Source organism: Saccopteryx bilineata, chromosome 4, assembly GCF_036850765.1.
Source record: "Saccopteryx bilineata isolate mSacBil1 chromosome 4, mSacBil1_pri_phased_curated, whole genome shotgun sequence".
In the NCBI taxonomy this organism is placed as follows: Eukaryota; Metazoa; Chordata; class Mammalia; order Chiroptera; family Emballonuridae; genus Saccopteryx; species Saccopteryx bilineata.
In genome coordinates, this window is record NC_089493.1 from 173,666,760 (window position 1) to 173,690,223 (window position 23,464).

General features: G+C 39.9%; 1 protein-coding gene across 5 annotated transcripts in view; it reads left to right on the plus strand.

Annotated features, from left to right (window-relative positions):
- Positions 1 to 555: 555 nt before the first annotated feature.
- FBXO38 (F-box protein 38) overlaps positions 556 to 23,464 on the plus strand; it is a 49,476-nt gene continuing 26,567 nt past the window's right edge. For 4 of the 5 annotated variants that reach the window (XM_066272931.1, XM_066272933.1, XM_066272934.1 and 1 more), the window contains exons 1-9: positions 556 to 662; positions 7,165 to 7,355; positions 11,809 to 11,942; positions 14,885 to 15,048; positions 15,250 to 15,415; positions 18,145 to 18,282; positions 19,664 to 19,801; positions 21,233 to 21,326; positions 22,368 to 22,498. In XM_066272931.1, the coding sequence (XP_066129028.1) occupies positions 7,228 to 7,355; positions 11,809 to 11,942; positions 14,885 to 15,048; positions 15,250 to 15,415; positions 18,145 to 18,282; positions 19,664 to 19,801; positions 21,233 to 21,326; positions 22,368 to 22,498 (1,093 nt within the window). In that variant the 5' untranslated portion in view covers positions 556 to 662; positions 7,165 to 7,227. Of the gene's footprint in view, positions 663 to 5,920; positions 5,983 to 7,164; positions 7,356 to 11,808; positions 11,943 to 14,884; positions 15,049 to 15,249; positions 15,416 to 18,144; positions 18,283 to 19,663; positions 19,802 to 21,232; positions 21,327 to 22,367; positions 22,499 to 23,464 lie in introns of those variants that run through there. The other variant, XM_066272932.1, reaches the window with a different exon arrangement.

The following is a 23,464-nucleotide window of genomic DNA, read 5'->3' on the forward strand; positions in this document are numbered from 1 at the left end:
TTGCCAACAATGTAACATCCATTTCAGCCCGAAGTTAGCTACAGTATCAGCGGACATCTGACCGCAAATGCGTGAGACCTCAGCCTGAAGCTTCCCCGCTGAGCCTAGCCATCCCACAGAAGCACGACGGAATTGTAACAAATTATTCAATATGTTAAGCCACTAACATTTGCAACGGTTTGTTATGTAGGGACCACAGTGATGCCCGTTTTTGCCTCACAAACCTGAGGCTTACAGGTGAAGTGTTTGTCTGCAGCCTCTTCCAGCAAAGTGAGGGACTCACCCTTAACCCACCCCTCTTTCTGGCCCTAAATCGCTGACTACGCAATACACGTTGTCAATCAAAACAGCTGTCAATGTGATAGTCTATATCTCCGGCGTCGGCACCAGTGTCACGTGAAAAGAATGTCCTCCACCCACCGCCCCCGCCCCCCCCCGTTTCCTTCGCTGCCACTCTTAACATGGCTGCGGCGCGTGGACGCGTGTGCCCCACACCCAACATGGACACGCGGGGCGGGCAGCCCCGATGACAACACTCCGGAAGTGCCCAAGCGGTGGAAGCGGAAACGGAAGCGCTGCGGCGGTGGGGGCCGCGGGAAGCGTCGGCCGCGGTGCTGCCTCCCTCCCTCCCACCCGCAGTAACAGACGGAGGGCCGGCGGAGGTGAGGCGGCGGCCGCGCAGCCGGGGGCGCGCGCGGCGGGTGGCGGCGGCCGGAGGGGCTCCCGGGCCCCGGCCGCCGGGCTGTCGGTCTCGGGCCCCTGCCGGGCCTGTGGCTCCGGGAGAGCGGGGCTGGGGTTGGTGGTTCTCGGCCCTCTAGGCCCTGGTCGCGGCGGTGCCTCCTTGTCCGAACCTGGTCCGAGAGGCCGGCGTGCGGACACGCTGTCGATCTCGATGTTCTTAAACAAAATGTGGGGGGCGGATGTTGGCCTGGACACCTGGGGGGACCTCGTCGCCCCCCGGCGTCGCGAATCCCACGATGTGGATGTGAAGCCACTTGGAGAAGGCCCCGTCGGCTGCGCACGGAGGGGATGTCGCCGAGCAGGACCCAGAGAACCCGTCCTGGAGGGGAGGCCCCCGCCCCGGCGCCCTGGGTTCCAGCTTCCCACGTCCACCGGCCCACCGAGCGCCTCTGCCCAGGGCCAGGGCCCGTATCTGTAAAAGGAATGTGTAAGATGCTCCTGCTGCCCGTCTTAGCTCAGGAAATCCGATTCTCACCTCCCTTCCAGAGAGTCTTTCCTGGGAGACAGACCTGGAAAGCATGTCTCTCCTGCCTCCTGCAGAGCCGGGGGTCACCAAGGAGAGGTGTCCACCGTGTTTCTTTGCAGACACCAAGCCGGCCAAGGGCAGCTGGGCACTAGGCAGGGTCCTGTGCTTCCTGCGCAGTGGGCCTCTGCCCTGGAGACTGTGCGTAAACCAGCACCCGCAGTAGAAAACACACCCATGGGAAGAACAGGAGACCTTGTTTTTTTGTGTGTGTTTCAAGTGCCTTAAAACTTGCTCTTAACTTGCTGCTTTACTTTGGGCAAATCCCTTCCTCTCTCTGGACTTGAGATTTCTCATCTGGCTAAGGAAGGTGTTGGATTAGGTCACTGGTTCTTAATCCACTCTCCGGCCCTCCCATCACAACTGAAGAATGAAATAATGGGTCTCCAAGGCCATGATTTTCTGGGGAAGGGGAAAGGTGGGGTTAGGAGGGTACATAGGTAGTCGTCCAGATCTGTGCTAGTAATGTTTAACCTTCATTTTTGTCAATTACTGGTTAAGTGATTCCTAAGGCTCTTTCCCTCACTTTAAAATTTGCAGTGCTGTGATTCTTATGTCCTTTTTAGGTGAAGAATAATAGACGTGTGTGTGTCTGTGTGTGTGTGTGTTGAAATGACTGTGCCTGAAGGTACACACTTTACCTTTAGCAAAAATAAAAAATAAAAAATCTTAAGGCATAGAATAGGAGAAAAAGGAAAACAACATTTCATAAGGTAAAGAGATACAGTAAAATGAAATTGAACTTGAACTCACTTCATTTAGCGTTGGTATTTTTTGACTATGACTTAGGACAACACAGCTTAGGTTCCTTATCTGGAAAACGAAGGGTTGGACTGGATGATTCTTGATCCTTTCTGCCCTGTAATTCTGGTACTTGTGCTTAGTTTTTTTTTAATCTAACTAGCTTGGTGGATGTGGGGTGGCATTTCCTTAGCAAAGAGGCTGTCTTAGGTAGGAGACATTGCAAATCTTTGATGTGATAAACAGGGCCAAATTAAGTGACATGCAAAATTATTTTGACATGAGTAAGATGAAGCCCATAGAATCTAAATAAAGGCCTTAGAGATCTGAAAGCAGGGAAGTCCTTGACTGGATAGGATGATGACAACATTGGGACGTTTTAAATGGGAGATGGTATTTTTAATCAGGGTAATGAGAAGTCATTTAAGTGATAACAGTTGACATGACTGAGTTATAAGAAACTGGTGGTAAAATCTCTCACTGAGACTGAACTTCATGGGGAGAAAGACCACCTAGCACTTAATAGGCTTGAAATAAGTCATTGAGAGGATGGGTAACTTAAATGATGAGAGGATGGATACATAGTATAAGTCAAGAAAAGGAGTTTCTCCAGAGACTTCTTAATTAGATACATATGAGAAATTGATACAGAGTTGTGAACGTTTGTAATAAGAAGAGGTCCCTAAGTTTTCTGGTTAGTAAGGTGTTTATCTCTGCTCTGTAAAGTGTAATTAGAAACAAACACATATCCTGGAGAGTCTGGTGTGATCTGAGGAAGGGAGTAAGTATATATAGAATAATTTAGGGATGAAGGAAGATGTTAACGAGATGGAACAGGTAGAGGAAGATTTTTAGTTGTTACATTTAGAGCATAAAGGAGTGAATTTATGTAGGTCTTTAAAAAGTATCAGCAATTGTGAGAATTGTGAACAATGTTAAAACTAACTTGATCATGGAAATAGAGGATTAAAGGGAAAATAACTTGATTTTATAAGCAAGAAAGTGTTGGTACTTCCCTACAAGAAGTGAAGATAGGCTTGAGAGCTAAGGATGAAAAGATTGGGCTGTGGGAGCAACCAGAAGGAACTGAATTGCTAGAGTATAGTTTTGTTTGGGATAGGAGGAGCTTTGAACTGGCAGTTAAAAAGAAGAAGATTAAAAATTAGAAGAAATTGTGTGTGGAAAGACCCTAGTTTAAATAATCACAAATAACACAGGCTTACTACTTAAAAGTACTTGGGCCTCCAGGACAAAAATGATGCTTCCTGTGGCTAAGGTCTCTAAACACACAGTGATAGAATGGCTGTCGGATACCCAGGGCTATTGCAGGTACTGTGTGGGAGCCTAAATTAGATGGACCATAAACCCTAATGTGCGAAGGAAGGTGCAGTCAGCAGCTGTCCTATCAGAGCATCCAGAAGCCCTTCTCCAAGCACTAGTGCATATCTCTAGAATGCAGGGAGTCAACCGAGATGCAGAGGACTGACTTGATGATAGGGTGTGTAGTGTAGGTTGGGGATTCTGAGTCCCAGCCTGAGCTCGGACACTTAATGTATTTAATGTATGCTATTGGGCAAGTGACTTATCCTCCCTGGTACCATTTGTCTATCTGAAAATTTAGTCTTGGATAGCGACCCCTGGATGAGCTTCGATGTGTCTGTGAAGCCCCTGGAAATTGTATATATGTAGTTCAGCATATGTGAGTCTGGGTATGTTTTGTTTTTCTCTTGGGAAGGAGATGGCAGCTTTCATCATAGTCTCAGATGGTCTGTGGCCCAGAAAAAGTTAAGAACTGCAACTAAGTAGTCTCCGAAGGCCTCTTCAATTTTTAAAATTGTGGGATTTGTATAATTCTGTCAGAATGACATTTCTTTGAGGTTTAGAGTCTAAGCCTCAAGAACCTGCTAACCCTAGAAATAATACCTAGCGCTGTAAACCATAGTCCTCGCATATTTATACTCAGCTGTTAGCTATCCTCATCTCTCCCTCACCCTCCCTGACTCTTCTGCAGGCTAACTCCAACACACCATCCTATCTGCTGTTGATAAGCTGGAATTCCTCTCCTTTCCTCTTTCCCTTTTAACCTACTGCTGCTTTGAGCCTTTCATACTTGGTTGAGTTTCTGAAATAGCAAATGGTGATATTTTGGAGATAAAGGCAGGAAGAAACAAAGACATAGAAGTCTTAGTCATGGCACTTTTCTATTTTTACTTGCTTTTTTTTTTTTCTGAAGTTGGAAACAGGGAGGCAGGCAGACAGACTCCCGCATGTGCCCGACTGGGATCCACCCGGCATGCCCACCAGGGGGCAATGCTCTGTTGCAATCAGGGCCATTCTAGTGCCTGAGGCAGAGGCCATAGAGCCATCCTCAGCGCCTGGGCCATCTTTGCTTTGGAGTCTTGGCTGCGGAAAGGGAAGAGAGCTTTGGCTCTACAGAGAGGAAGGAGAGGGGGAGGGGTGGAGAAGCAGATGGGCGCTTCTCCTGTGTGCCCTGGTCGGGAATTGAACCTGGGACTCCTGCATGCCTGGCCAACGCTCTATCACTGAGCCAACCAGCCAAAGCCTTATTTTTACTTGCTTTTATCACTTATCCCACTGAAAAAAAAGCAGTTAAGAGAGCGTGTGTATGTGCAAGAGAGACACCATTATTACTTGGGACTTTGTGTGTCTTGCATGGTGTTTTCTTCTTATACAGGGTTTCCAGGCCTCTATTAGTGCCCCTGGGATGAAATGCTTAGCATGACCTAGCTGGTGTTTCACATAAATGAAGATGAAGCCAACCTGAGTTGAAACAATTTTGGTGTCCTTTGTAGAGTTTAAGTGGTGGCAAGGGAAGATACATTAGTTATGAATGAGGAAGCTTTTTATCTTTTGAACAATCCAGGGGTGCCTCCTTGGCCTGGAGAGAACTGATAGATTTCCCTGTCTATAGGTCCTGACCTGTTAAGCCTCACGATATAGGATAAAGTTGTTATCCTTTACCCCTGTGTTCATCTCTGTGTGCTCCTTCCCCACCAAAGACTTAGAGTAAGGGGGGTGGTCATTACCTACTGCCAAGTGGGTAGCTTACATGACCCAAGTCTGCATTTCTACCTACATGACCAAGTTTTCAATTATAGACATGACAAGGGAAACATACATACAGTTCTGCCTAAAATTTTGTTGCTCCTGCTGATGTAGGCCATTTAGTAGTGTTAATGCATACTGCAGGTGAAGCAGACTTTTGTGGGCTCCCTGGACACCTAATGTCTATATGTTGTATAATGTCATATCTATGAGTAAATATTTCTCTGAGTTCCAAACAAGTGAACTTTTATAAACTCAATGACATTTAAGGTGCAGCCCATTTGGTTTAAAAATTGAAATGTAGATTACTAAACTGACTTACAGAACCACAGCATTGCAAAATAAAAAGGCACAATAAAAGGTGGAATCATAGATGAAGGTGTAAATTACTCAGTGGGTTGGATTTGGTGAAGAAAGAGAAAGGAGAAGGGCCAAGAAAGATTTTTACTTAAAGGATGTCAAGAAAATGGTATCTGTACGGTTAGAGTTGTGCAGATTCTTAAACGTGGAATGTGTTAAAATATGATGTCTGGAGAATTCTCCCTAGTTGGACTGCCCTGTACTAGCTATTAGTCTTGTTGAGTCGTGTTGCGGGGTAGCTGTTTTGATGCCTTATTGAAATAACATCTGATTGCATTTTTGCCAGGGCTATAAGCTTGTTGCTGAGATCGAGTGCTGTGGTAGCAAATAGGAACATGAGATGGTACTTAGCAGCCTAGGAGCTCCTGGATGCATGGAAAGACTGATGGATAGTCCCACATCAGATGTCTGAGAGTTTATTATGAGCAAGGCCTTGTTATCACCTAGAGACAGGAGGTTGAGTTTCTTTTCCTTTTCCCGGCAGAAACATGGAATCAAATACACAGCATGCTGTAGTAAAAGCTCCCAGGGAGCTTGAAAGAGGGACGGAGGTGAGTGGAAGTTTTCATAGAGGACGTAACATATAAACTAGATATGAAAGGCAGATTTTTAAAAAAAACCAAAGAGGTGGTTTTCTAGACAATAATGAAGATAACGACGATGATGATGAAGATGTTGAAGGGAAGGGAAAGACATTCTACTTACAGTCAGTAGCTTATTAGGGACGAAAGGTCTGTGTTGGGGGAACCGAGGTTGTATTTGGCTGGAGAGGGTGTCCTAAAGAGCAAGTGGTAGGATAGAAAGATGAGATTGGAGAGACTTGAGACCAGATTGATTTTGACCTAGAACCTAGGGCAGGCTGATTTTGGTCATTGTTTTTTTGGTCGTTGTTTTTTAAGAAGCACATGTGACCCATCTAAAGTTTTCAAACAGTGGAGAAGAATATAAAAACTAGAAGTCCCTGTCCTACTTTCCTAAACCTCTGTTCTAACTCCCCAGAGGTAACCACTGTTAATATTTTACCATGGAACCTTCTAAAATGTCCCATGCAAACTCAAACATACTTGTCCTTTTTCTTGTATGCAAATTCAACATCTTGCTCTTTCCACTTAGTATGCAATCAGTCAGAGGAATGTTTTGAGAAGATCCGTCTGGCTTCAGTGTGGAGTATGGTATGGTTAACCTTTACTCAGCACATGACATGTTTTAGGCCTACTGTGTGGCAGGCTTTGTTTTAGGCCCTGGTGGTACAGTGGTGGTCGTCATTTAGGAAGCCATTGCAGCAGCCCAGGTGAGGGCTGATAGAGGCCTGGAAGCCAGTGGGATTAGATGCAAAAGCAATATTGTGGTAAGACTGATGAGACTAGCCAGTCAAGTGACTGTGGGAAGTGAGACATCTTATATTACATATGAAGAAATTGATGCTACATATGAAGAATTGAGTGAGTTAGCTAGGAAGCAACAGTACAAATGAGAAGAATCCGGGGCTCCTGGTTCCTTGGACTTTTGCTCATTTTAAATAATTCAGTTTTATATTCTCTACTGCTCTTCAGAAAGTGATAGTCGGCACCTTTTGTGTAATAATTTTTTTAATGAATTTGAATGTGGTCTATACTATTGTGATTACCTTTGGCTGTATTTTGAAATAAATGTTGTTTTACCTGGGTTTTATAGGGATAGTGTCTGCATCTGGATTGCTGCTTTAGGCTACTCTGTTCTCTGCTTGCTTTCAGGTCCTTTGAACTCAAGTAACCGAGAGGGGAGATTTGCTCTTTGATACTGGAGATACTGCAGCTATGGGTCCACGAAAGAAAAATGTTAAAACGTGTCTCATGGATAATGAGATCCCCGAGGAAACAGTATCAGATGAGACAAAGGACTACATGAATCAACTTTCCCATGAAGTGCTTTGCCATATCTTTAGGTAAGGTTATTTCTTCTGTCACAGAAAGTTCTGGTGGACAGCCACGCTTTAGACCAGGGGTCCCCAAACTACGGTCCGTGGGCCACATGCGGCCCCCTGAGGCCATTTATCCGGCCCCCACCGCACTTCTGGAAGGGTTACCTCTTTCATTGGTGGTCAGTGAGAGGAGCACTGTATGTGGCGGCGCCGCAAAGCGAAGCGTCGCTCACGTACAGTACTACTTCCAGTGACGCGGGACGGACGCCTCAGGCTCCAGAAGTGTGTCATATCACTTGTTACGGCTAGCAGTGACAAATATGGAATTGGACATTGACCATCTCATTAGCCGAAAGCAAACCCATAGTTCCCATTGAAATACTGGTCAGTTTGTTGATTTAAATTTACTCGTTCTTTATTTTAAATATTGTATTTGTTCCCGTTTTGTTTTTTTACTTTAAAATATGTGCAGTGTGCATAGGGATTTGTTCATAGTTTTTTTTAATAGTCCGGCCCTCCACCAGTCTGAGGGACAGTGAACTGGCCCCCTGTGTAAAAAGTTTGGGGACCCCTGCTTTAGACTGTGTTAACATGCCAGGCTTCCTGGAATTCTTATTGACTGAGAGCTGTTGACTTTGTTATTACAGTATGTGTGTGCAGAGGGCCATGTTTCTGACTGTTTTGACTACAACCCACAGTGAGAAACATATTTTTGCTCATTGTGCAGATATATGTAAGTGATTAAAACAAGTCCTGTGATATACTACCCGTCATTACCATATGCTGTATACATATGAAAGTTGTTTTGTAATAAACTTTTTTCAAAATCTTATTTTAAGTTTTATATTTATCCAAACTGCATTATAACAATGGCTAAAGACCCCCCCCCCTCCAAGAAAAGCCCACAACAACAACAAAAAACATGTCTTTCTAGTTTCCCCTGCTCTCTTCTTCAGTCATCAGCCGTTCAGTAAACAAACCTCGATATACTTTGTCTCTGGAGCTGGAGACCTGAGTTTGCATCCTGAACCTCTCATTTACTAGCTGTGGACCAATGATAGATATAACGATGTTATAATAAGGATGCAACGAGCTGATACTTTGGAAGCACTTCATACATGCAGGGCCTAAATGCTGGGTATGTGTTCCCGGTTTGATTGTGTTCTGCTTTTCTTCATATTGTGGCATGCATGGCCTTCACAGTTAGCATTTTAGTCAGTGCATTCTGTTCTGTGCCACAATGGTTACCTTGTCCCTCGTGTCTGACATCTGGATAGTTTTTGGCTCTTCTCTTAGACAATAACAAATTATCTAAGCTTCTGCTTTTTAATTATTTTAGATTAATTACTAGAGGAAGTTTTCATATGAAGTTCTTAGAAGTATTTTGAATAATTAACAATTATTAAAGTTTTTAAAAAGTAGCCAAGTTACTTTAGGAAACCATGGATATTTTATTTTTCTTTTCTAATTTAATATGTATTTATCTTTATCTTCTTCAGTGTTTTATTCTGTGACACACTGTAGTTTTTATTAGGAATAGGAGGCCTATTAAAATAACAAATTTTTTTTTTTGTATTTTTCTGAAGCTGGAAACGGGGAGAGACAGACAGACTCCTGCATGTGCCCGACCGGGATCCACCCGGCACGCCCACCAGGGGCGATGCTCTGCAGCGACCAGAGCCACTCCAGCGCCTGGGGCAGAGGCCAAGGAGCCATCCCCAGCGCCCAGGCCATCTCTGCTCCAATGGAGCCCTGGCTGCAGGAGGGGAAGAGAGAGACAGAGAGGAAGGAGGGGGGGGGGGGTGGAGAAGCAAATGGGCGCCTCTCCTATGTGCCCTGGCCGGGAATCGAACCTGGGTCCCCCGCACGCCAGGCCGACGCTCCACCACTGAGCAAACCGGCCAGGGCCAGATTTTTCTTTAACATAACAAAATGATATTAAAGTTTATTTTACAGAAAGAAAAAGTCTGCCAAAACAGCCAGAATTTTTTGAAAAAAGGGTCTAACCTTACCAGATATTTAAATATATTCTAAAATAATAAAGATTTTACAGTGAAGATATACAGACAGTTGGGTAAAACAAACTCCATATGGAGACTCCATATGTAGATTCAAATATATGTGGGGAACTAGTTTTTGGTAAACTTGGTTTTCACACCAATGAGGAAAAGCAGTTTGGACTGTTGAGCAATATGTCACAACCTGAAAACCATCTGGAGAAAGTAAAAAAGCGTGTTCTTATCTGACAACTAAATTCTAAATGCATCAATGAATTAAGCAATAAAGCTATTAAAATTCTAGAAGAAATCATAGGTAAAGAAGTTTCCAAGCATGTGTCTTAGAGGTTTGTTGAATGATGGGAAGACATACTCTGAACAAATTGGACCATATTTTAAATTGAGAGTAGATCAAATAACATTCTGCAGTTCAAACAGAATATTTAGATGGGAGGGTTGGAGTCAAGCAGAAGGATGTTACTCTGGTTCTAATGCAAAAAACATGCAGCAAATTAGCAGAATGTAGAGAACTGTGAACTAAGCCGAATATTTGAATTGGGTATGAGCTGTTTATTCTAAAAATTGGTTTCTTTTTAGATCGTCTGAAGTTTTTATCTGAGGACCCATGTTTTAGTTTTTGTTTTTGGAAACTGTGTAGCATGTTTTCATGAAACAAGAATAACTGGCTTCTAAAGAAACTTAATCTTTCCTGTGCCTGCCATGTTAAGCACATCTTTTCTAAACTATATTTAATCTGCCTTTTGAACTCCAGCCCATTGACTATGTATCTGTGAAGAAACAATAACATTTCTTTTTCTGAGGGCAAATATGATATAAGATAAACTTCATGTGATTACTGATCCATTTGTATTTAAAGGGAGTATAATATTAACTCAGGCAAATAATTTGGATAACAGTGATTTGGGGAGAAATGTTTTAGTGGGAAAACTTGATTTAGAAAACAAACTCAATATTGTGCATTGTTTATAAAATACATGCTTGTAAAGTTTCTGAAAATTATCCTATTTACATCTAATTTTTAGAGACTATAAATTAAGTTAGCAGTAATACTTTTTGCTAGAGAAGTTGATTTATTTAATTCTCTTAAATAGTTTTAAAGGGGAAGGGAGAGGAGCCAGGGATAGAAAAAAAATTGAGTAGAGAAATATTCAGCAGGCGTACTTGGATGTTTCTTTTAGAATTAGCTTAAATTTTAGGAATTGGCCTCAGACCCAACTGTGTTGACTTCTCTGCTCTTCCTTCCTCTTACCTAGCTGTTACCTTTTTGTAGGTTAACTTTTCTGAGCCAGTTTCACCACTTGCAAAATGGGGTGATTATAGCACCTTCTTTATCAGTGAGGCTTCTAGCAGGAAACAAGATACACTTAGCTGGAATTTGAATATAATTTAATGAAGGGACTATTTAGAGGTGTAGGTAGGGCTAAAGGAGTCAATGAGGGATGTTGAAGAAGTCAACTAGGGGATTAGCAACAGCAGAAAGTTTTGCCTGGGCCTGGCATTGGTCAAAGTCAGCTGATAGGCAGAGTGGCAGAGAAGCAGCACAGCAGAGAGGGAAGAGAGAATGGGCGAGGGCGGTGTGGCAAACATCGACTAAACCTACCTTGTAATATTATGAAACAATGACTTCCGTCTGTGACATGGCACCAGCTCAATAAAGGGTAGCTTTTATGTTTAAAAAATTAATCAAGGTGTGCATGGAGGAGTGTTAAGGAAGAGAAAGAGAGAATGAGATTTTCTGACTTTTGAAAATATTTATTGGTATTACTGGAAATGGGACAAAAATAGAGGTTAATTAAAAAGTTTCAGGAAGAAAAAAAAATAACAGGGAAAAGAGGAAATTGCAGTTCAGATGAAATGTTCTCACTTAATGTTTATGCAGTACTTTTATCAGAGTGTGTGATCTGAAAGGTAAAAGATCTGGAGAAAAAATTATGTACTATAAACTTAGGATACATATTTGCTGATGAAGAAAATAGTATTTCTGAGGGTATTGAAGGAGCAGAGAGGAGTTTTTTTAGCCACTGTAGATAATGGATTCTATGTAAAAGCTATGACATAATATATTGATCATGTTCAGACTGATCAGTAAGTACTCTGATCTTCCTCACATTCCCTTATCATCTTGCCTGGAAATGCAGAGTTTTTGTGTTTTGGTTTTTTGTTGTTGTTGTTGTTTTTTAGATTCTATTCTTAAATTTTTTGAAGAAGAAAGGCAGGTTCTATCAAATGCCCTGTGGAGGAAGCTCAATACTTTATTTGGATACTTGAGTATTTGCTGACTTAGGTGATTTTAGTAAAAAGCCACACACACACACACACACACACACTAATCTTAAAACCCTGTGAACATTCCTAAGGTCTTATTTCATTTGAGGGTTGGAGAAGAAGGAAAAAATAGCCCATCAGGGAGAGGAAGTTCTTACCCACTTGATAAATATGAGTTTCTTTCTCTCACAAAGGTACCTCCCTCTGCAGGATATCATGTGCATGGAATGTCTTTCCCGGAAGCTAAAGGAAGCAGTCACCCTGTATCTGAGAGTTGTGAGGGTTGTGGATCTCTGTGCAGGGCGGTGGTGGGAATACATGCCAAGTGGTAAGTGTTAACCTGTAAGGTTCGTTTTCTATTGGAAACTAACAGTGTTTCCATCAGAGGTTACTTGTGGTCAAATGTTACTTGTTGTCATCAAATGTTACTTGTTGTCTTAGGAGGCAGGGTTTTATCTAAATTATTTAGGTTGCTTAGTTTGATAAAATATACTTTGCCTGATGCTTTGCTGTTTTAGTGGTTGAGTGTTTTCATTTCCTGCTCCCTTTAGGAACTATATCAGCCTGTTCCTCAAATATGTGATTAGAGAATACTTTTTGAGCCTTTTGTTAGCTAAATATATATCTATCACATTAGACAAAGTGTCCTTTGTTTTATGATGCAGATTTTCATAGTTTTCCTGTACCCCTTAATGACACCCTCTGATTAAACAGATATTTACCGATTTTTGTAAAGCTGCCCTAGTAGGCCACAGAAATGCACTTCTGGAACTTTAATTTCTCAAACACTTTTATAAAACCTAGACTAGGTCTTGGATATTTTCAAATAAGACATTGGCCTTGCACATAGAGAACTCAGAGTTAGTAGCCTAACCACCACAAATGGACCTCAGATAGACCATGAGAAGAGAAAGTTGTTGACTTTATTTAAGCAAGACATACTTGAAACAGAAGAATTAAAATCAAAGGCCAATCAGGCTGTTGGTCAGTTAACACAGATCCATTCATTAATGCCCTTTGGGTACTGTGTTTAGCAATTTTAAATATCTTTTTTTTAACTACCTTTTATCAACCATATCCAGATCCTGATATTTTGAAAATATGAAAAGGCAGCCTTCATGGATGTGAAGGGTCTGGGGATAATTGTCTTGTTTTGTCTGTGTGAAACAGGACAGACTACTTCTGGTACACTGGAATATTGTATAGCTTGGGGCACTATTTTTTTCAGGAGGATCATCAGTTAACTGGTAACTCTTATCAGTTGGCCAGAGTAAGTTAATAATACAATATATACCTTTTTGTGAAGCAAAGACCTGAGGCTAGAACTTAGCTTGGTAGAAGGCAAACCACAGTTGTCTTTAAATACTTGAAAGAAACTATCCTAAGGGAAAAGGAGTCTTCTCGTTCTGGAGAGTAACATTTATAGCAGGAAAGAATAAAATTAGGGCAGTGTGAAGTGCCTGCCATTCCTTATATTAGATCTGCTTTAGTGGAGATCAGGCCTGCAGGAATTCTGGAGTTGGGATCAATGCACTATATGAAAAAGAATACAGGAGCACTCCCATTTGATACTGTTTTAGAAGAATTTGTATGCACATTGCTGACATCTGAAATAAAAAGACTCAAAGCAAACAGTCTCTAGCCTAGAATAGCATCTCACTAACTGCTTACTAATGCCGTTCTGGCTTATTCTCAGGAGTTTAAACCTGGATTCTCTATATAATAATGCTAACTAAGGTTTTTATGTGATACATTATGGTTTACATAAGTGATCGCTTTGGATCCTCACACCATCTCTATAAAAATGGTGAAGCTTTACTCACATTTTAATTGAGACAACGTGTAATGTCCAGTGAAAGAGAATGGATGTTGGCAATGGTCAGATTTAGTTTTGAATTCGGGCTCTGCCACTTGATAGCTTTTAAACTCAAGCTCATTTTTTTACATTTCTAAATGAGGTAATAACCTTTTCATTGGGTTGTGAGAATAAATGAGAAAATACGTAAAATGGCTTACACATTGAATGTCCAGTCAGTAAAGGTTACTGTACAGAATAATAATATGAACTATTAAAAATAGAGAAATCAAGTTATTTCTAAGGTCCCTTTGGTTTTATGATTTCAAAGTTAACATATCATCTGGACTAGTTCATCTAGACAAACAAAAACTTTTGAAAACTTCAGTATATAAGACTTAGTGATTTGGGGCTTCATTTTTATTCTTGAGAGTTAATATTTTTATTTGTCATTAGTAAGCAGACAGTGGCTTTCTGACAACTTACATTAAAAACAAAAGCCCCAGATAAGAAAGAATGATCTGTATTGGACTTGTCTCCCTACTTACCTCACCAACACTTCTGCTTTGGAGGTTACCTGCCTCCCTCTGTTCTCATCTGGTTGGTTCCCATGGTGGAGCACAGCTGGCCTCACAGATAATTAAGCCTCTGCCAGCTCAGCATCGGCACAGTCTGGGTCACTTCTGTTCTCTTTGCTAACTTGCATCTGCCTTTTTCAAAAGAATGAATTGTCTATAACAGTGATTTTCAACTGATGTGCTGCAAGAATTTTTAAAACATACCATACCTAACGATTTAGTCAGGGTTACTGATCTCTTTTCCCCATAGATTGTCAAATAAAGAAATGACTTCAGCCAACACAACAATAGCCATCTGGTGTGAATGCCCTGTCTTGAACCATATAACTATAGGTCACATAACAGAGTTGTATCTTATTGTTTACGTTGCATAGTAAGGTTGCATCTGATTGGTTAATTCTTGGTACCAGAAATCCTAATATACAAGCATAGGCACCTCATTTTTTAAAAGTCACTGGAGCAAAAAGCATAGGTGATTACTACTATTATTATTTTGTAAATCAGTCAAAATTATACTTATTTCTTTTGTCAGATTAGCAAAAAATATATTTTTTGGTGTGCTGCTGAATTTTAGTACTTAGTTTATGTGTGCCATGAGGAAAAGGTTGAAAGTCTCTGCTGCAAAATGTCTAGAGAGTGCTAAACACAGGACAGAGTAGTTATTAGGAAATGGTTAGGCTGAGAGAAGCTAGGTTGGGATGGGATTTAAGTTAGAACTGAGTTTTCTGAAGATGAGGGTCATATCTTACTCATATTTTTTGTTGCGTGCATGTTCTGCAAAGCCCTTGAGAGTTTACGGACCAAGGAGTATTTGGGGTGGGGCGGGGAGGAGAGTGCCTCGTAAATGTTGACAGACAGAAAAATTAACTTGGCTCTAAATATCTCTGAACTTCTCAGGCTTCACAGATTCCAGTTTTCTGACATTATTGAAGAAGATGCCAGATGTCGAGCAGCTATATGGCCTTCACCCTAGATACCTCGAGAGGCGAAGGGTACGGGGCCATGAAGCTTTTAGCATTCCAGGTGTTCTGGAAGCTTTGCAGGCATGCCCAAATTTAGTGGTGAGTGCATCACGTTTAACATTTAACATCAGCTAACAAATGAAATAAATCAAAAGAATATATGTTCACTTGCATGCAAATTTCATCCATAGCAAAGTTTTTAAGTTCCATTGCATGTTTACCAACTTAAGATACAGAAACAGAAGCTTTGGGTGCTAAATGGAAAGCCTGTCTTATGCTTGCTTTGGCATTATTTTCTAGGGTGTGGAGACTTCTCATCTGGAATTGGTAGAATCCATTTGGACATATATGCCCCATGTTCATATTTTGGGCAAATTTCGGAATCGTAATGGAGCATTTCCAATTCCTCCTGAAAATAAACTGAAAATTCCTATAGGAGCAAAAATCCAAACTTTACATTTAGTTGGTGAGTACATATTTCTTGTATAAAAATTCCCATGAAAGAGCCCGGGATGGAGAATGAGAAAAATACTGCTTTGCAACCAGTCTATTCCCTTTCTGAAGACAGTCTGGAGTAATTTTGAAAGTTGTTGGGGTTTTTTGTTTGTTTCAATGAGCTGGAATCCTGCCTTTGTTTTCTATCAGCCCCTTTTGGTCCTGGCTCTCCCCTCAAGAGCAGGGGCCTCCAGTATAACTCTCATGATGGTCAAGATGTTTTCTGCTTGTACTATCCCACATGGTACCCCCTGTGGCTACTGAAACAGGAACTGAGTGTTTTATTTCATGTTAATTTATCAAATAGCCCCATGTAGCTGGTGGCTACTTTATGACACAGCTCAGCTCTAGAGTATTGCAGAATTAATTTTTTAAAAATAAAAACTTTTATATAATAAAATTTCTTATTATACTCTTAGTTTACTTATATCTTCCCCAAGGAGAAAGTTCCCCTTTGCTCGACCCAGAGTCAGTGGAAAACTGCCTCTTCTCTGTTTCTCTGAGAAATGGGGAAGAGATGGTCTCCAGAGTCACCTCATTTGCAGTGGTCATGGTGTGCATTCTCTGTCTAAATATTCTCTGATATTATATCCTAATAATTTCAATCTACGGAAATGATTAGGGCAGATATTTTCACAAATTTAATTTGTTCTCTTTGGCTTAGATTGCTGAAAGGAATTTGAGTTACTCTGGTTAATATAGTTTGACATTTAATATTCATTTATTAAATGTTTCACTTAAAATATACATATTGAGGATCTGCTATGTCCCACGCATATGTCCAGTTCCTGAACTGGAAATTTCTGAAACGGGGTCAGGTGCTGAGGGAGAGCAGCAGGGGTGATTAGGAGTAGGTCTTGAAGAAGACTTATGATGTGTGCAGTTTGGAAGAAGAGCAAAGCTCTCCAGCCACCCTTCACTTACAAGATCAAGGGGTAGTTGGATATCTAGCTTGAAATTGGGTACTTAGCTTGGAGTGGGGAACACACAGTGCAACATACAGATGTAGAATTGTGCACTGAAGTCTGTATAACTTTATTAACCAGTGTCACCAATAAAGTCAATGAAAATTTTTAAAAAAGAAATTGGGTTTTTAGGTACTATTGTAATATCTGAAGTTATCATGTAAGCTCTGTACTCTTTAAGTCAGACACTGTATTTTTATACCTTTCTATTTCCCAGGATTCCTAGCATAGTTCATGGTAAAAATAAGCATTTGCTAATTTCTTTTTTGAAAGGCATTACTTCTGATTAATTCAACAGTTTAACACTGATGTTGATTCAAATGTGGGTAGAAAATTAATGAACATGCTGGGGAAGAAAGGTAACTGTGTCCTTTGTTTATAGAATGGATTTGGGACAAAATGTGGATTGGACATATGCTATAACTGTCTCATCAGGCTCAGTCTCACCCTTGCTACCTTGGGTTTCCTAATTAGAGCTACCATCATCATGGTAGATGCTAAACGTATCTTTGTGAATTCTGCATCTTGAGTCTCAGTCTGTACCTTACTTCTTCTGCATTTCTTCCTTTGGTCTCATCCCCAGTTTCATTTTCCATCTGTTGCCATATGATGTGTGTGCATAGTTCAAAGTTAACGTTAACCATGCTTATTTGGGAGGAGTGGGTTTAAAAGTCATCCATGTAATAGAATTTAGCTTTCCGTACAATTTAGCTTTTAAAGAACCAGTCGTTCAAGTACTGTACTCCAGGATTGCTTTCTGCAGTTGCTGTTGCTAGCTGGCTTCTATTGCTTCAAGTTTAAAAGTTGCACAAAACTGATTTTGCCAGCTTCTGCTTATGAAATGCCATCACCATAGATCTTGGATTTCTTATAGAGACTTGTGTCAATTTATCGGTTTTCTTCTGGCCTATGGTGTTAGACTCTTGGGCAAGTTCGCTGGGATGCTTCTTTCCATTTAGAATTTACAAGTTACCTGTCTTCTTTCTTCCGTATTTCCTGACTTCCTCCCATCTCAGATCCCCTTCCCTTTCTTCCAGACATAGTCCTCTGTGGGTATGATTTCTAGCATTTAGCCACTCATGGTTCAGAAAGGTAAAATACCTTTGTCCATTTGAAATATTAAAATAAGTGGCTGACAGGTTTCTCAGTTTCTCAGCGTCGTGCTGACTTGCTCCTCCCGCACAGTTACAAGGCCCAGAGATTCATACATTTGCAGAAAAAGCTTTAATCTCTGCCTCTGGAGAGATCATCCAGGAACTGTGAGGTTTAAAGGCAGCTAGCCTGCCTTTGTGCTGACAAATTTAGTTTTCCCATTGGCAGGATCGTGGGCATTGGTAGTCAAATAATAATTTTGTGTATTGTTTCTATATCTTAAGTTTGCTTTCAGTTGCCTGTTTTCATTTTTTACCCAGTAGGCAGATGTATGGAAGGGTTGTAGAGTTATGAGAAAGACTTGTAAACGGTAGAAATACATTTAAAGTTCTATCTTTCCGTGTGCTTTTTTAAAAAAAATATAACAAAGTACTAGTTTATGCTTTGTTTGAATTGTTCTTTACAAGACTGTTCAAAGTAAGCCAAACTTGATAGACTTTAATAGGGTAATTTGTTCTGATGAAAATATCCATCATGGATAGTTACATTGTCAACTTGGAAAATAGACTCTTGAACTTATACACAGAGTACAGAGTCCCTTGGTGATTTTCTTGTTTGTTCTTTTTTTGTATATATGTTTTAGGGGTGAATGTTCCTGAAATTCCTTGTATCCCAATGCTGAGGCACCTTTATATGAAGTGGGTAAGACTCACCAAACCACAGCCGTTCAAAGACTTTCTTTGCATCAGCTTACGAACTTTCGTCATGAGGAACTGTGCAGGTAATGGGACATAGTGATGGTGGAGTTACACAGACGTCCTTCTAAAAATAACCTACAGCAAACTCCATAACTACATTTGTAAATGAAATTATATTTTGTAACTTATTCATCTTGTTAAGATACTTTTTGTTTTAAAGGCAGTAGATACATGACTTGTCTGACTTCGAGCAAAAAAAAAAATATATATATGGCATCACTATGTCTTTGCATATTTCTTTTTTTAAAAAATATTTTATTTTATTGATTTTTACAGGGGTAGGGAGAAGTATCAACTCATAGTTGCTTCACTTTAGCTGTTAATTGCTTGCTTGTTGCTTCTCATATGTGCCTTGACCAGGCAAGCCTGGGTTTTTGATCGGCGACCTCAGTGTTCCAGGTCGACGCTCTATTCACGGCGCCACCAGGGCAGGCTCCCTGCATATTTCTTATAGACACTTTGGCACTTTTACTTTTTCTAGGATTGTTTTAATAGATTTCTGTGTGCTTGCTTGTCTCTGGTCTCTTAATCATTCTGCACGTAAGTAGTTGTCTGCTCTAATCTACTTTAAAGCATAAGACACTGTTTTTCTGATACTGCTTTTCTGTTCAGAAACCTTCAGTGTCTTTTTCCCGAGAGTATCAAGTGTGAACGGTTCGACTTTAAAGTTCATAATAACCTTGTTTCCTTGATATCCTTGTTTCCGACTCCTTTCGTAGAGACACCGTCCTTTATAGTCAGGTCTGCCTGTGCACCGTCCACGGCCAAACCAGCTTCCCCTTGTGTTGTATGTCTGTGTCCTTGTCCTGAGTTACATGCTTCCTTCTTCCTCCTCACTTGTGGACATCCTCAAGTTCTGCCTCTTCCCACTTCCTTTCCTCTTCTCTTTCTTTTTCATTTTTTATATAATATAGAAGATCTTATTTTTGTACTTGATATCTTCCACCTTTTTATGTTTTTATAATTTTTCATGTTAGTTTTCTCTCCATGTCAGTTGCAAGCTCTTTGATAAGACCCTGTCTTCTGTGTTCTTCCATAACACTTAATGCAGTGCTCATTACATAGAGAGATGTTTAAGTGATTGAGCTATCCACTTGAGTGAGGGATCAGATTTCAACTTGGTTTTTCTCCCCTTAGTTATTTTGAGCTCAAAACTATTAAGACTTCAGGGAATTTATACTAAATACTAATTATCTCTCCAATGTTACTGGTAAACCCTCATGCTAAATAAGTATATGACTAATAGGATATGCTTTCATTCTAATAAGTATATATTGCAGAGAGCCTACTACTTGGCTGTCGCTTTCCAGCATAGAATTTATAAATTATTTCAGTTGATGATTTGAAAATTTATTTTTCAGGCAGCTTATATCATTTTATTAAATTTTGTTTTTCTTTTTCCAGGTCCCACAAACTCCTTGAAATATGTCCCTTTAGTAACAGGCCTGGCCTCTGCCCGAAACTTAGAGCATTTAGAAATGGTTCGAGTTCCTTTCCTGGGAGGTCTTATCCAGCATGTAGTTGAAGACAGTTGGAGATCAGGTATTTGTTTTTCTTTAGTTACTAAATATTTTAAAAATCATTACAGTTTTATTTATTTCTCTTTTGAGTCTTTTCAAATGAAATTGCTTGTTAGTAATGGTACTTTCTGTCTGGAGCAGTTCATGGAGAATAGGTAACCATGAGCTCAAGCTAGTATTCATTTCTGTTTTATGCAGTGTTAAACCTTCTTAACAGAAACAGTGATAAAGCATGTTTTCTGGCTTGTTAATACTTATTACTTAGTGAATAATGCATTCGTTATATTTGGAATGTTTCTGAGAAATGTTAACAGGGATGTCTAATACCCTTTGGTTTGACAAGATATTTTTGACATGGATACTTTAGGCCTACAAAGAACTCAGTTATTAACATATACATATAACATTTAATACTTTATAGTATGTACAATATTTTCATGTTTATTACTTGAGTATAGATCCACTCATTATATGATGGCTTTTAAAAGTAAAAAAATTTTATTCTCTAGGTCCCTTAATTATATTTCAATATGGTATTTAATAGAATACATCCCTGTTAATCATCTCATTGAAACAAAAATACTAAGAAATTTAGCTAAAGAGAGAATTAATAGTTGAGAACTAAAAATCTAATCTTGGATATTCAAAGTATAAATGGAAGTCATCAAGAACTATTGATAATAAATAGACATCGTCATTAACAGTAAAATGATAATAGTACTTTAAACCCAACAGAAGGGCATCCATATGTTCACCAGGAGAGTGTTCATAAACGCCCCAGAATAGAAACAACCCAAATGCCTATTAGCAAACACACAGAAAATTATAATGTAACATGCTCATGCAATGGAATACCGCCCAACAGTGACAGTGAAGAAACCATAGCTGTAGGCAACAGTGTGGATGAAGCTCACAAAGTGTTTAGTGAAGGAAGCCAGACACAAAAGTGTACACACTGTGGGATCTTAATTCATAAAAGTTCAGAACAGACCAGTCTTCTGTGGAATTCATTGAGCTATCTATGTCAATAATTTGTATACTTCTTTTGCTCTATACTTACAGGTTCAAAACCATGAGCCAAAATGAGTTGAAGTTAAAGTAGTGCTGATCTTACTCCTTATAAATCTACTGGAGGTTCAGACTGGCCAGAAAATGTCAGGATTCCTTGTTTACAATCCCCTCATGAGCTTCTGGCTTTCTGAAAATTCTTACTTAAAAATCTAAATAATTTACTCTGATTTTATGATGCTATCAGAATGTATGTTCAGAATGATGGTATTTGTTTTCATCGTAGGAGATGACTGGTAGTCATAATTCATCTTGAGATTTTAATTTGAATGGAAAAATAAACGCAGATTTACTTTTAAACAGACATCTTAAGTGTGACTAAATGCTTTAATAAAAGTGCTGTGATCAAATGAAATATCTTTTGTTTCTTTTCTTCCTCAACTAGGTGGTTTTAGAAATTTGCACACCATTGTTTTGGGGGCTTGCAAAAATGCTCTTGAAGTCGACCTCGGTTACCTCATCATCACTGCTGCGCGTAGGTGTGTTTCCTCTTCACCTGTGTCTTCTGTCTTAGAATTATATGTTTGTTCCTATTTTACATAAATTTGGGGGAATATATGTGTAAAGTTTGATCATGTCTTGTTTAGATTTAAAATACATAGTTTAAATAGCAGAGGGTTATTGCTTAGTGGTAGTCTTATATTATAACTGGTGACACATTATAAGACCCAGCCAGTTCTGAAAGGTGTGTTCTCAGAGAAAAATTGTCATCTGTCTGCAAGTGCCTGAGAGCCCAACAGAAGTCAGCATTGAAACTCTGCTGTCTGCGGCCCACAGGAAGCATTGTCTCCACTTGGACGATTTTCTGAATTGGTTTAGTTAGTTGGAGATACTACTTACAGTTGAGAAATCAGTGTTTAAAATCAGCTTTCTTGGGTTCCTCATCTTGTAACACCTTTATATTTTTAACACATTTTCTTATTACTTTATGTCACATTTACTATTTCATTTGTTATCAAAGAGTCTATGTCTACATTAACTTGAATATTTTAATTAAATTTAATTAACCATCTTTTCAATATATTCAACAACAAAAGTCTTTTCTCATCAGTAGAATATTAAGAAGATAGATAAAACCAAATTGTTTCTAAGTTAAAGCAGTGATAAATCTTCTTAATATAAGAAATAAACTGTTAAGTTTAAGTTTATTGTTACCTACTGTGGACCTGTACTCTTTATTAAAATGGGACTTAACATTAGCATAGAAGGTTTTAGAAAAATACCAGCACCAGATTCTTACATTGAGTTAATCAGGTTTCAGAAAGCACTGGAAAGGATATAAGATTCTTACTGTGTAATTCACTGTTATTTAATAGAACTTCAGTGTACCACCTAAGATGTGCCTACGCTTTGCAAAAGGCCCTTTAAAGGAACTGTCTGACATTTTTTAATGGAAGGGTGAAGGTTGTTTGCATTTAGTGCTTCAGTAAGAGAAACTTCTTTCAGATCCTTACACCAGGAAGAAACCTTTGATTCTGGTTTCTTTCAGTTTACTGTGATATGTGTCTCTTCATTCCTAGGTTACATGAAGTTCGGATCCAGCCTTCCCTAACCAAAGACGGCGTCTTTTCTGCCCTAAAGATGGCAGAGCTGGAGTTCCCCCAGTTTGAAACCCTCCATCTGGGATATGTAGATGAGTTTTTGCTGCAGAGTAAGACTTATCCCATTTTTTACTCCCCAGAATTGCTGTAGGGAACTTAGACCTGACAAACTGGAAATCTGAATTGGGATATTCCATGTTTCCCTGAATATAATACAACTTAAAATCTTAGGTATTCTTACTTCCTGAAAAAGAAATTCTTAATGTAAACTTGAAGTGTCAGTTATTATTTTTTTAAATTCCTCTGATTTTAGCATATTATAGTTAATATAGTGATTATCAGTATACCAAAAAAATAACCCTTATCTACATTTGATATTGTCTCCGCTCTGCTGCCCAAGTTTCTTTCCCATTCTGCTTCATTTTTTTCACAGAATGTCATCCTTGGTTCCATTTGTTGAATTTGATCTGCCACACTTGTTGAAGCTTTTGATGGTCCTCTCAGATGAGGGCCCATTCCCTGCCCATGCTCTTCATTTCCATAATAAGCCCGCTGGGGCCTCTGGATTTCCCAGATAGTGTGAGCACATGATGGTCAGTATTCATTTCATGATCATTGCTGTTGGAAGGCTGTTCACGGCATTTTCTGGAATGTGTTTACAATGGGGAACTCATCATTTGGGATTGAATGCATGTCAGTTCATTATTCAAACTTTTTTCCCACATGATCTGAGTCATACACACAAGAACACCAGAATGTTTTTATTTTTGCAAGGATTAGTTTCTTCCCCATGTAACTTGCAACAAGTCTTTCTTGGCCCTGGCTGGGTGGATCAGTAGATAGAGCATAATCCCGGCACATTGAGGTCACAGGTTTGATCCCTGGTGAGGGCACATACGAGAAGCAGTCAGTGAGTACACAACTAAATGGAACAACTAAGAGGAACAGTGAGTTTGATGCTTCTCTCCTTTTCCCCCCTCCTCTCATTCTCGCTCTCCTTTGTTCTCCCTCCCTTGTTCTCTCCCCCTCTCCCTCTCTTGTTCTCTCTCCCTCCATCCCTTGCTCTGCCTGCCTCC